A 13130-nucleotide genomic window follows, 5' to 3' on the forward strand; every position below is an offset into this window, starting at 1 on the left:
ATCATCTCTTTATCCCTAAATACATCTTAAAAATGCTCTTTTCCAAAAATTACAATAAAGCTAAAATTTCAACCAATTTTAAATTGATAAACTTTTATGTAACCCATCACTCATATAACATTTTCGCCAATTGATCCATTTATGTCCTTTATATTAGTTTTCCCCAATACGGGGTCCAGTCTAGGTTCTGGCAGGTGTTACATTTAGTTATCTTTTTCTTCTCTTTTAATTTGGAACATTTTTACAAGCCCCCCCCCCTTTTTTTGCCTTTTATGACATTGACAATTTTAAGTACAGCACAACCCCATTTAAAATAGGCTATTCCTTGTTTTGAGTCATGGTGTTTCCTCATGATTGGGTTTAGGTTATGTTCCCAGCTGGAACCCTATGCAAGTGACGTTGTATGTTTACAGGTATCATATCTGGAGGCACACAGTGTCTACTGCCCTTCACTGGTGAAATTACTTCTGAGCACTAAGTCAAGGTGTTGTCTCATTTCTTCACTATATACTCACTATTTTTATCCCTTGCAATTTATCAGCAATCTGAGGGTTTCTCAGCCGCAGCGCTCCCTTTGTGTTTGTCTGTCGGCCCTGGGGATTTTCCTGTAAGCAACAGCTCTCCCTTCGTCCCATCATTACTTTTTATCAGTTTATTTTTATGATAGGCTCAAGCATTCCTATTTTTAATTGTTTATAACTCACTACTAGCCTGAATGATTTTGATGCCTAAATTGACTTACATTTGGCCACTGGAGCTCGCTCTAGCCAGCTTCTGTGTCCTTGTGAAATGTCCCATCATTATTTATTTATTTATTGAGCATTTTTTTCTTTTCTAGAATAAGATGCTCCAGTTTCATCCGGCACCTTCCTTGGCCCTGCCCTAAAATCAGCCACTTCCTCTTAGGAGCCCTAAACTCTTCATCTCTGAATGCTAATAACAATTAACTTCTGCATGGTGGACTTTGGGATGCTTGTTCATGTATTTCTGAGCTTTTTGGTTTTGCTTGAATCTTTAAAGTAATGAGCACATATCTTCCCCTCCACCCACAAAAATCATAAAGATATTAGGAAAAAGCCAACAACCCCTCAGAGCCAGGTCGCTGCCGAGGTGAAGCTTCCAGAAGGGACTGCCCTCTACTCTTTCTCCTTTCCTGCTGACTGCACTTGGCAGGACAGGCAGGGCCAGCCCCTCGCCCCACATCAGACCTTCCCTCAATCTTGGAAACCTCAAACAGGAACTCTGCAGGGAGACTGGGAGTTAACACACTGCAAATATGAAAACATGAGGTCTACGAGTTAAATGAAAAGGGAGGTCATTCCTCTCCTTGGAGCTGCAGTGGACGGGGAGTCCTCCGCCGCCGCTGCGCGCGGAGCCGACCTCTCTGCAGTGGACGGGGAGTCCTCCACTGCTGCTGCGCGCGGAGCCGACCTCCGTGCAGTGGACGGGGAGTCCTCCGCCGCCGCTGCGCGCGGAGCCGACCTCTCTGCAGTGGACTGGGAGTCCGGGGAGTCCTCCGCCGCCGCTGCGCGCGGAGCCGACCTCCGTGCAGTGGACGGGGAGTCCTCCGCTGCTGCTGCGCGCAGAGCCGACCTCTCTGCAGTGGACGGGGAGTCCTCCGCCGCCGCTGCGCGCGGAGCCGACCTCTCTGCAGTGGACGGGGAGTCCTCCGCCGCCGCTGCGCGCGGAGCCGACCTTTCCAGCAGGCCATGGATGGAGAGGCAGCTCCTCAGCCACTGTGAGCTTTGGGTCACTCTCCCACAGAACTTCATTAGAACCACCCGAAACCTCAGTACGGGCCTTTTGGTTGAAGGGGTAGGGCTTCCAGTACTATGCTGACTAGAAGTCGTGAGAATGGACAACCTCCCCTTGTTCTTGATCTTAGAAGAGAAGCTTTCAGTTTTTCACTTTGCCATAAGATGTTCGCTGTGGGCTTTTCATATATGGCCTTTATTATATTGAGTTAATTTCCCTCTATTCTAGTTTGTTCAGAGTTTTTATCATGAGAGAGTATTGCATTTTACCATGCTCTTTTTTTTTACATCTACTGAGATGATTATGTGATTATTTTTTATCTTATTAATGTGGTGTATCACATTAACTGATTTTCATATGTTAAATAATCCTTGTATTTAAGGGATAAATCCCACTTGGTCATAGTGTGTGATCCTTTTAATGTGCTGTTGAATTTGGTTTGCTAGGATTTTGTTGAGAATTTATGTGTACATGTAATCTATGTTTTTATATATTGGCTTGTAGTTTACTTTTGTTGTGGCATCTTTGTCTGGCTTTGATATCAGAGCAATGTTGGCCTCATGAAATGACTTTGGAAGGTTCCCTCTTCAATTTTTTGGAAGAGTTTGAGAATGACTAGTGTTGTTCTTCTGCAGATCATTGGTAGAAGAATTAACCAGTGAAACTTTTTGGTCCTGGTCTTTTCATTGTTAGAGGTTGTGCTGTATTTTTATTTGCTAAATCTGGCAACTCTTTACACCACTGGAGGAAGGAGGATTGGAAGGCTTCCTGGAGAAGAAGCACCTGTGCAAAGGTGTAGACATATGAATGTGTGTATCTGGAACAATAGGCAGTAAGGTATGGAGTCTTGGGAAAATATACCTCCCCCTCTCCAGGGTCTGGAAGCTTTTAATTTCTCAGTTATGTGAAAAAGATAAGATTTAGATAATTATAGTTATTCCCACATTTTTTTGATGTAGATGTTCTCATTTTAAGATGAGGTAACTAAGATTGAGAGAGTTAATATAGTTTGCTCAAGGTTATTCATGTTGCAAAAGAACAAGAATTCAAACTCAGGTTTGTCTTTGAAGGCTGTACGCTCAGATGCTGTTTATACTGGTAGGAGCTCCTAAGGAGAACTGGGCGGTCTGAGGAGGCAGCTTCAATGTTTGTAGCAGTGGGTGTCAGGTTTCTGATCTTTCCTAAACTTTTGAGTTTGAACTTCATGATCCAGGTGCCACCATACTTTTTAGCCCCCAAAGTGCTTCTGGACTGGAGAAGATGCTTCTCTGCCCAGCCCGGCATGAAACCATGAGGTTGATCAAGTGCAAGGCCTGGCACTGGAAGGCAGGAGAGGGAAATAAGTTAGTCCTATTTCCCTGTTCTGCTCGAGTTTAAGAAGGGCAGGGTCAAGAGGGGTAAGTCGGGATAGGTGGCTTCCTTCAGGGAAGAAGAGAAGTGAAAAGAAAGGCTTGAGGGTTGTTCACCCCCAAGAGCACAGACAAGGGCATGGGCTTCGGAACTGAAGGTCAGTGGGTATCACCCCCAAGAGCACAGACAAGGGCATGGGCTTCGGAACTGAAGGTCAGTGGGTATCACCCCCAAGAGCACAGACAAGGGCATGGGCTTCGGAACTGAAGGTCAGTGGGTATCTTGTACCTGCCACTTCTAGCTGTGTGGCTTTGGACAAGTTATTTAAAATCTCTGAGCTTTTGCTTTCTTATAAGCAATATAATTTAACAGAACTGCATGTTGTAATGGTTCTGATAACCTAATATAATAATGCTTATAAAATCATCAAAGGCACAGTGCTTAATAAATGGTAGCAATGATGATGATAATGATTTTAAATTTTACTTATTGATTTTAGAGAAACAGAGAGACAGACAGAAACATCAATCTGTTCCTGTATGTGCCCTGACCAGGGATAGAACTGGCAATCTTTGCATATTGGGATGATGCTTTTACTAATTGAGTTATCCTGCCAGGATTATTACTATTATTAAAGAGCCAGGAGTACTGAGCTACTTTATCCTGGAACCCTGACTTTTTGTATTTTTTTTCACATTTATTAATCACTTACTAATGTGTCAGTCCCTGAGCAAAGAAGGAAAAGGAAGAACTTAGTGTCTAGTGGGAGATCCAATGAAGACATCAGACCATATAGAGTGACAGATACCGCTGCAGGGAGTGATTCAGGGGTGGTGAGACCTAGGAGAGTGCAGTGCAAGTGATGAAAGCTTCAACTGGCTCAGGCCAGACGGGGGCTTCCTGGCGCTCACCACCGAGAGGCGCAGGCAGCGCTGGCCCCCTGGCTTGCCGCTCCCCTGCAAGGCTGGAGTCAGGTGCTCGCACAACATTGCCATGAACCCATCTCTCTACAGTGCTCTGCTCTGGCTATTACTGTGTCACTTGTATTCTGTGATAGCTTTCTCCAGGTGACACTCTACAGGCCTAAGAACCCTTACTGAAACACTTTTGCTATAAAGTGACAGCAACTCTTTCAGCATTGACTCTTTGGCCTGATTGGGATGCAAGCCCATCCCTGCACCCATCCTGCAATTGCGGACTCACCTCTGACCCTGGAGTGTGGTATGCCCACCTGGTATGATGGACCACTTAGTTCACTTTCCAAAGGAAAAGAGGTGTGGTCATGAGAGGGGGGATGGACACTAGGTAAGCAAGGACAACTAATGTATGCTCCTGGATTGTCGGGTATGAGGCTGGTGAAAGCCTTCAAATGAGGGGACCCTGTCTAAATCCATGGAGGCCTAAGCATGTTTTGTTTGAAAAACTGCAGACAGAAAGCAAGAGGGAAGCATGTGCCGAGGGAGAAGGCCAGGGGGCGGGGAGGGAACGGTGCGGAAGGGGTTCAGAGAGTTTCTGTTTTCCTGGTGTCTTAGGTTTTCTTGAGCCTCCCAGGACCACGTGGGTAGTAGAGTGAAGTTTGGTTTTCTCACTTGTAAATTTTAGACACTTATGACAGCTCCCACTTTCACGAGGTCTGAGGTGCTACATCACCCCTTGTTGGTTTCTCTTACCCTGTTCACATTGTTGTAAATGGTCCCTTTGTTAATGTCTCCTGTAAAGCCAGTAGCCATGGCCACCATCACAGCCACCTGGCCCATGCAGGTTCGCATTTGATTTGGACAGAAGGTAATAAAACAATGGAGCCAAGAACTGGTGGGCCATTAGCTTTAATCCTAGCTTGCACCCGGAGGGCAAGAAATACTCACAGTGGGAAAACACTTTCCTTTCCATTCAGTGCTCACAAAGCTACTGACTTATCCGAGTTTCCTAGGATCAAAGGTTTCTACCTCACCAGCCTTATTCACCTCTATTCCCCATCTCCTTCTCTCTGCACAAACTCTGCACAAACTGGCTTCTCCTTCAGCACTCCGCCATCTTGACTGCTTCTCCTATGCAATGCTAATTTCAGGAACCAAAGTGTATAATAGAGAGAGAGCCCCCGGTCTGCCCCATTTTATAGTGTAGAAATCAAAACCTTCAAACCAATATACAAATAAGGAAGTTTCTGATACAAAATCACTTATCTGAGGCATAAATGGGATTCCTCATAAGAGTGCATCACCCCACATCATGCAACAGTCAAAGGTGTGGGAAAAGCTTAGTTTTGAAAAAAATCTTAGTATTAAAAGGGCGGGAAAGGTTTAGTCTTAAAACTAAGCCTTAGGGTATAACAACCCTGCCTGCTTACAGCCTGTCCCCCACACCCAATGCAAACTATAAGCGAGCAAACATATACATCATATTTACAAACTTATTTGGCTGATATCTCCTTAGTTGTTTGGATGTCAGCTGTCATGCCGGGGGCCTTGGCTGGTACAACAGCATCTACACAATGAGGTGCTGAGCAATAGAATTGGTCCCCCAAACCAGGTGTCTCTTTGAGCAGAGCCCTGTCTCAGCTTCTCCCAGCACATAGAAAGGGGTAGTCAGATTACAGTTACATGACTCTTGTAGTGTGTGAGCCAAAAGTCAGCAGAAAGAAATAAACTGCAGGCTATTTGTCCCCAACAGGTTATCCAGTCAAGCCCCATCAAGACTGTTATTCTGTGGGTCAAATAAAACTTCCCAGAGAAGCTCAGGTTAGCTATTTTTATCCAGTGAGAGTGCAAGAAAGGTTTCACTTGGAATAACAAATGAGATGATTCCATCAAGATACTTTTGCTGAGACCATACCTGAGAAGCAAGTAACTATACTTCTTGTCCATATTATGGATTTTGTTTTAGAAATTGTTATAATTGCCTCTGTCAACCATGTCTTTACCAGCTCCTCCCTTCTTTCTTTGAGAACCTGGTCATACACTTTGCAAAGAGTTAGTTTTCACAGTCCCTGTTGACTGGGCATGTGACTTGTTGCCTTGACCACAAATGAGTAGGTCAGTTGTAATCCCTAGTCAAGTTCAGCCAATCAGATTCTCTCTCTTGGGGACTGGATTTGTGCTTCGGAGATTCTATATAGTATCTGTTGAGCATTTAAAGAGAAAAGTAAAGTCAGCAATGGGTCATGGTGTTTGCTTTTGTGCCAAGAAGCAGAAAGAACTGATTAAGAAAGATAAAAAGAGATATAGAGGTAGAGTTAGAAATGAGAAAGAGGCTTTTAGTCTACCCAGGATAATGGTGACATTAGTTAAAAAACAACAACAATGAAAAAAACAGTTTCTGGCTGGTTGGCTCAGTGTTGGAGCATTGGTCTGGTGTGTGAATGTCCTGGGTTTGATTCCCGGCCAGGACACAAAGAGGCACCCATCTGCTTCTTCACCCCTCCCCCTCTTTTCTCTCTCTCTCTTTCTCTCTCTCTTTGTCCCCCCCTCCCCTTTCTCCCATTATCTCTCTCTTCTCTTCCCCTCCTGTAGCCATGGCTCAATGGAGCAAGTTGATCCTGGGCACTGAGGATGGCTCCCTGGTCTCCACCTCAGGTGATTAAAAAAAAAAAAAAAAAAAAGGCTCTGATTGCATCAGAGCCAAGGCCCCAGATGGGCGTGCATCGCCCCTAGTGGGCTTTCTGGGTAGAACCCTGTTGGAGCATATGTGGGAGTCTGTCAATGCCTCCTCTCCTCCAACTAAAAAACAAACAACCCCCCCCCCCCAAAACAAAACACACAGAAAAACAAACTCTATGAGAGGGAAACAAAAGAAGTCTACAAATTGTTAGCTAGTCCAAGAAAAGTTTTCTTGCATTCTGAGAACCAGAATACAGCAGGAAATGCAGCCAAAAAGAATCACCTGGAAAGAAAAGCTACAATCTCAAAATTACCAGGTGTATTTTTCAGTTGCTACTGAAAGTAGGTATCAAAACAACTTTCACCAGAAAATGTAGGGAGACTATTTCCATTGCACCTAAGTGTGAAATGAGTCTAAGAATGGGTTTGTGGAAGAATAGCAACTGGTTCTTATCTCAAAAGAAAACCTAGTGTCAAGGAAGGATACACGTTTTACCCTCCTATAGTGGAGCTATTTTTTTTTTTTTATTATTCATTTTTAGAGAGGAGAGAGAGAGGGAGAGAAAGAAACAGAGAGAGGGAAGGGGGTGGAGCTGGAAGCATCAACTCCCATATGTGCCTTGACCAGGCAAGCCCAGGGTTTCGAACTGGCGACCTCAGCATTTCCAGGTTGACGCTTTATCCACTGCGCCACCACAGGTCAGGCTAGTGGAGCTATTTTTAAGGGTGATGCCAATTGATCGACAATGGTCTGAGGAGCTGTTCATTGCTGCAAAATTTCCTTCATGGACTTATAGGCCATACTGAAGTGGATGCCATGAGTCACGCTACACAGGCTATTTTTGAAATGATGGAGAAATCCTAGTTGCCTCAGGACTGTGCATTGGTTGATATGAAGATTGAATTTGGTGTTCATGTCATCACACAAAAAAATTGTTCATTTTTATATTATTGATAATAATTCCTAAAGACTTTGCCCATGAGGAGATCAAAGCCAACAGAAAGACAAACCGTCTTATTGTGCCCTCAACAAGAATGCAGCTCCTGAAGGGCCCCAGGTGGTAAAGGAAATTTAGAGTGGGTTGCAGGAAGAGTGGAGTTGCTTCTGAAACCAGAAAGGCAATTCAGGGTTGTAGTATTGAAGCGCTCAACCTCTGATCTCAGTCACTGTAAAAAATTCAGGAAGGCTTGGGGCAATTTTGGCATTCTGTGTGAACTCTGGGTAACCTCTGCCCATCCAGGACCAGATAGAACTCTGAGAATTAGAGAGGATATAAAGGGGATGGCATTCCTGCTGGATATGTGGCAAAGGCAGGCAGAAACGATGCTTTAGGACCAGTGATGTCTGGTAACACTGTATCCCAGTTATCAGCTGCCCTTCCCTCACTCCAGACTGGGAAATTCAGAATGTGTGGTCTTCTCTTCAGTTATCCAGTGGTTTTGGCTGTTCAACCATACTTTCTCCAGAAGGATCAGCTCAGTTTGCTGCTCAGATATATATATATGGATTACACAACCATTTGTTAGGGGCCAAATTACAAGCAAGTATATTGGACACATGAATTTCCTAGAACAGGCTGACAAAAAAAATCAGAGAGGGCAATTTATGGGAACATTGTAATTTTAAAGGAGAAAAACTATAAATTTCTGGTTTAGCTGCAGAAAAAATCAAGCAAGATGAAAATATGTTTAAACCAATCAGATAAAACAAAGAAATAAGTGAAAAAATACACAAAATTAATGAAAAAGAGAAATAAGAGAGAATGTAGAATAACAACTACATGCAGACAGAAGCAGAGACAAAGCAATTGAAGAGAGACTAAGAACAAAACCTTGGTTTTGCTTTCTATTAATGCTTGCAGTACTTCGAGGATGTTAAGTGCATTTTCTGCTCTTTCATTTCATAGTATGCCCTGTACATTGCTGTATATATAACCCTTCCTTTGCTTCCTTTGTATGTGTATGTATGTGCACGTGGATGGCTGTGATTTGAGTGGGTTTTGTTCCTTGCAAACAGGAATACCAAGCCAGATTTGCATCTATAATTTCACCTATGATGACCAGTAATTGCCGGGGTCCAGCCCCGGGGGGAATCCAGGGGTCCCACAGGAAGAGACGGCGTCGGCGCAAATCGAGTGAGAGAGCCGAATTCTTTTTTCTCTTTAGCATTTACTGCCAGGCATCTCTCCCAAATGCTGGTCTAGCTTTATTTTTATACACACACACTAAGTTACAATCACATGGTATTCAGAATACATTGATTAATAATTGTTTTTGTTTCACTATGGTTACATATTTCTAAGTAACAGTTAATTCATTTCTATAAGCTATAAATCAGGTGGTAAGTCATACAATGTACAGTTATACAATAACTTGAACAGCAATAACAATATTGGTACAAACTTCTAAAAGGTCAGTACTGATTAACAACTCTATCTTACCTAATGTCCTATTGTCTAGTCAAATTTTATTTATTTACTAATTTCATACACTAGTTAAGTTCTAACTTATTTTTCTCAGAGTGTTCCACCACCTGCAGGTCAGGTATGCAAGAAGAAAGGAAAGCTTCTCTACTCTACCACATGAAAAGGCTAGGGAGGTAAAGTAATGAATTAAGTGAAGGCTGAAAGGTGCTTCTGTGTATAGTTACTGTTTCCTACCTATTCATAAGTTACATTCTATTTTTTCTAACATGATTAATAAGAAGGAATTCTCCTACAAACTTAACCCTTTTTGAGGGATGTCATAGCCAGCCTCTTATGTCTATGAGCCCAGGCAAAGGGGCTTACAGGCTTTTCTGTGGAACTCACACCCTCTGCCTCATTTCCAAAGAAATTACTATGAATCTACAGGGAAAGCACGGTGCTATTATCCCTGTGCCATAAATGATAGCACACACACCCAGAAAGGGGGGAGAAAAGGCCAAATTAATTCAAAAGGTCAAAGGGGGAAGTATCGTTGTGCCTTTTCTCTGCTGTGACTTTGTCATCCAGCAGCCGATGGTCTTCTCTGCTGTGACCTTGTCAACCAGCAGCCGTTGATCTTCTCTGCTGTGACCTTGTCAACCAGCAGCCATTGGTCTTCTCTGCTGTGACTTTGTCAGCCAGCAGTTGTTGATCTTCTCTGCTGTGACCTTGTCAACCAGCAGCCGTTGGTCTTCTCTGCTGTGACCTTGTCAACTAGCAGTTGTTGATAGGCTTCCAACAAGTAATGTTTTCAAGATGGCATTTTGGTTCAATAGTAGAGCTTATGCAGTGGTGAGATTTAGCCGGTTTGCAGTGGTTCAGCAGAACTGATACCTAACTTTTTGTTGAGTTCGGCGAACCGGTTGTTAAAATGGCACTTGTAATCAGGGTTCTCTCTAAAGTGGGTGCCTTAGAGAATTTTTAAAAAAAATTCCCAGAACTATGCAAGTCCTGAAAGTGTTCAAGGAACTAAAAATATTGTCAGAACAATGCTGTAAATTCAGCAGAAGTGGAAAGGGGTTTTTCAAAGATAAACATAATATGTTCAGAGAAGAGAAGTCACCTGTTTCAAATATATCAAACACAATGACTGTTAGTCTAATCGGCCTACCTCTAAAGGAATGGGATCCTACTCCTACGGTGAAAAGATGGTGAAGAATAAATCACACAGCCGATGATGCTCAGATAAAAGTGAAGAAAACTGCAAGTGAGGACGCCAATCAAGAAGCAATATGGAAATATCTTTAACAGTTTTATTGTTTTTTGTCAAATATTTAATATGTTCATTAATATTTTAAAACTCTTTCTTAAAACATAATCTAGTTTTGTATACCTCTTTTATTGTTCTTATTTAAGTATTAAGTGCATGAAATAATGAACTACCTTTTGGTATATTGTGTTTTTACACTTAAATTGGTCATTAGGGCAGAGAAACGGTTGTTAAATTATTTGAATCCCACCACTGAGCTTATGTCCTAGAGCCAAGGAGTGAGGCTTCTTTGATCTAGGGTTTTTAATCGTGCTAATTGATCTATTTGTCACCTATGCTCTAACACGTTCACATGTATTTGTTGTTTTCATGAGGCAAAAATAGAATCTATAATTGATATCCTCCCCAGAGGAGGGTGATTTTCTATCTGGGATGAATTTACCAAAATTTCTTACAGGGAGCGCAGACAGTTAGAATGGCTCCAAGATTTCCCATCAGTCTATTGGCCAGGGTCTCTTTTTTCCTTTTCCAAAAGGTGTGAATTAGACCTTTTCATTGGTCACCAAGGTTGCCAAATTCAGCTACGTGTGACTTTGAGGGAGACCAGCCCACAGACTTCTATTTGGAGAATGCCAAATGGTTCTCTGAGACCCAGCTGGTAGCACTCTCTCTTGCACAGTGCCTGAAATGTGCACATCTATTTTTGTTGAGTTATAATATTATTGCTTACACAAAATCTAATATTAACAAAATTAGCAATACCTACAGCAAGGGCAGAGAACTTTCAAACCTGCCAGTGGTATGACTTTGGGACAACCAACACTCAGTGCTTTAGTTTCCTCATCTGAAAAATGATAATAATACTTACTTAGGGTTACTAAAGGGAGTCAGTGAGTTAATATTTATAGAGCCCCTAAGATAGTGCCTGGTATGTAGTATGAGCCCCATTAAACCCAAGTACCTCCTGTTAAAATGGTGAGAGAGAGCAAGTCTGGGGCTTTCTCTTGCATGGTATGGAAATGTGTGGACTTAATGTCTGAGGTTTGGAAAGTGGGAAGGGCCAAGGAATTGGGTCTTGGTGGATTTGGGGCACTACCCAATGAAATGAATGCTTCACGAGACCAAGGGTGAAGGTCTCCTCCTGAAAGAGTGTTCTTAACATATACATGTGAGGCTTACAGTGCTGGGCAGGGAGGACAAGGGGAAGTAGGGTAGAAGACTTACAATAATTTTACAATAAATAAAAGTCTTTGTGAAAGTCAGTCTCAAATGTTCAGGCATTGACCTATGTGTGTGTATGTAAATTTATATATATATATATATATATATATATAATTTAAATTCAGGAATACAGGCATGACCATAGAGGATATAGATCCTTAGGACACAATCACTTTTAGATCATAATTTCAAGGCATTTTTGGTGAAACCATGGCCTGGATTACAAGGATATTGTGGCATTTGTTTGCTTGTTTTTAAGTCATGTTTATTTAAGAATAATTTGCATACAATATTTTTAGAGTATGACAAATGCATGCAGTCATGAAAACACCATCACAGTTGATATACAGATCATTTCCATCCCCCCTCAAATTTTATCATACCCATTTGTAGACAACTCCACTTACTACCCATGGCCCTGGCAATCAGATTCATTTTTTCCTATAATTTTATTTTTTGCAGAATGTCAGTAAAGTTTCTTTGACCTTTAAGCCAAGGTCAGATGATAAGAGCAATTTTAGCATACTACAGCCCTATCACAATTATAGTTACACTGTAATGCGATTGAATAAGGCATTACTCAGTGCCCGTCTCCTCTGCTAGACGTCCCCAGGCATGTGTGAGAGCAGGGCTAGTCTGGCTGGTTCATTACTACATCCCCAGCAGTACCATGGAGTAGATGCTCAGCACATGTCACTTAATGGACAAATGATGTGTGACTCGCTCACTGTAAGGAAAGTGCTCTGTCACTATTGACTCAACAAGAGCACTGTGATATTCAGTGGCATAAATATATCATGTTGTAAAGCACCCAGAGACCCTGTTATTCAGACATTCTTGAAGAGCATGCGTGGAGTTTGAAGTTAAATTGGATCTGAATATTAGCAATCAGAACCCTCCAGGCGATCCCCAGGATACCAGTTAATTAAAAGAGAAAAAGAAAAAGGGAAGCAGTCTTTGATCATGTAACACTCTTTTGTTATTATTTTGTCTCACTAGTCAGTGAAAACGGTTTATTTCATCACTTTTACATTCCATATACTTTGTAGCAAATCTGACATCACGGTGATACTTAACAGTAAGATCATGAAATCTTCAAAATCAAGCTTATTTTCCATATGCTGGTCAAGTTCAGAAAGGAGGTCTTTGTATTTTGGTTTGGTTTCTTGTCCCTGTCAGAATAAAGAAAAAAGTACAACCCTGATTTATTGTGTCACCTGAGTTTTACAGATAATAAGCAATAGTGAACTTGTTATTAACTCTAATAACATGTCGAGTTGCTACCATTCATACAGTCATGTACTGTGTGAAGTCTTCACATGGGCTTCTCATTGGATCCTCACAGTGACCTTATTGAATTGTATACTATTACCACCCCACTCTACAGATGGGATAGCAGAGACTCAGTGAGATTTAAGTCATTTGTCACAAGCTAGGCAGCTACTGGTTTGGAGGTAGATTAGTAATCTAAACTACCTAGCCCACTCCTAACTGCTAAGCCACCCCACCTCTCTACAAACACACATAATATTA

The 13130-nt window shown here is 42.1% G+C and overlaps 1 protein-coding gene and 1 pseudogene across 1 annotated transcript in view; one reads left to right on the forward strand and one right to left on the reverse strand.

Annotated features, from left to right (window-relative positions):
- Positions 1–1302: 1302 nt before the first annotated feature.
- LOC136381867 (bifunctional phosphoribosylaminoimidazole carboxylase/phosphoribosylaminoimidazole succinocarboxamide synthetase pseudogene) lies at positions 1303–8344 on the forward strand (annotated as a pseudogene).
- A 2250-nt stretch (positions 8345–10594) lies between these two features.
- The window catches only part of SNTN (sentan, cilia apical structure protein), a 52246-nt gene continuing 49710 nt past the window's right edge, over positions 10595–13130 (reverse strand). The window contains exon 4 of the mRNA XM_066351006.1: positions 10595–12769. Coding sequence (XP_066207103.1) covers positions 12611–12769 — 159 coding nt within the window. The 3' untranslated portion in view covers positions 10595–12610. The remainder of the gene's footprint in view (positions 12770–13130) is intronic.

Source organism: Saccopteryx leptura, chromosome 10, assembly GCF_036850995.1.
Source record: "Saccopteryx leptura isolate mSacLep1 chromosome 10, mSacLep1_pri_phased_curated, whole genome shotgun sequence".
Classification (NCBI taxonomy): Eukaryota; Metazoa; Chordata; class Mammalia; order Chiroptera; family Emballonuridae; genus Saccopteryx; species Saccopteryx leptura.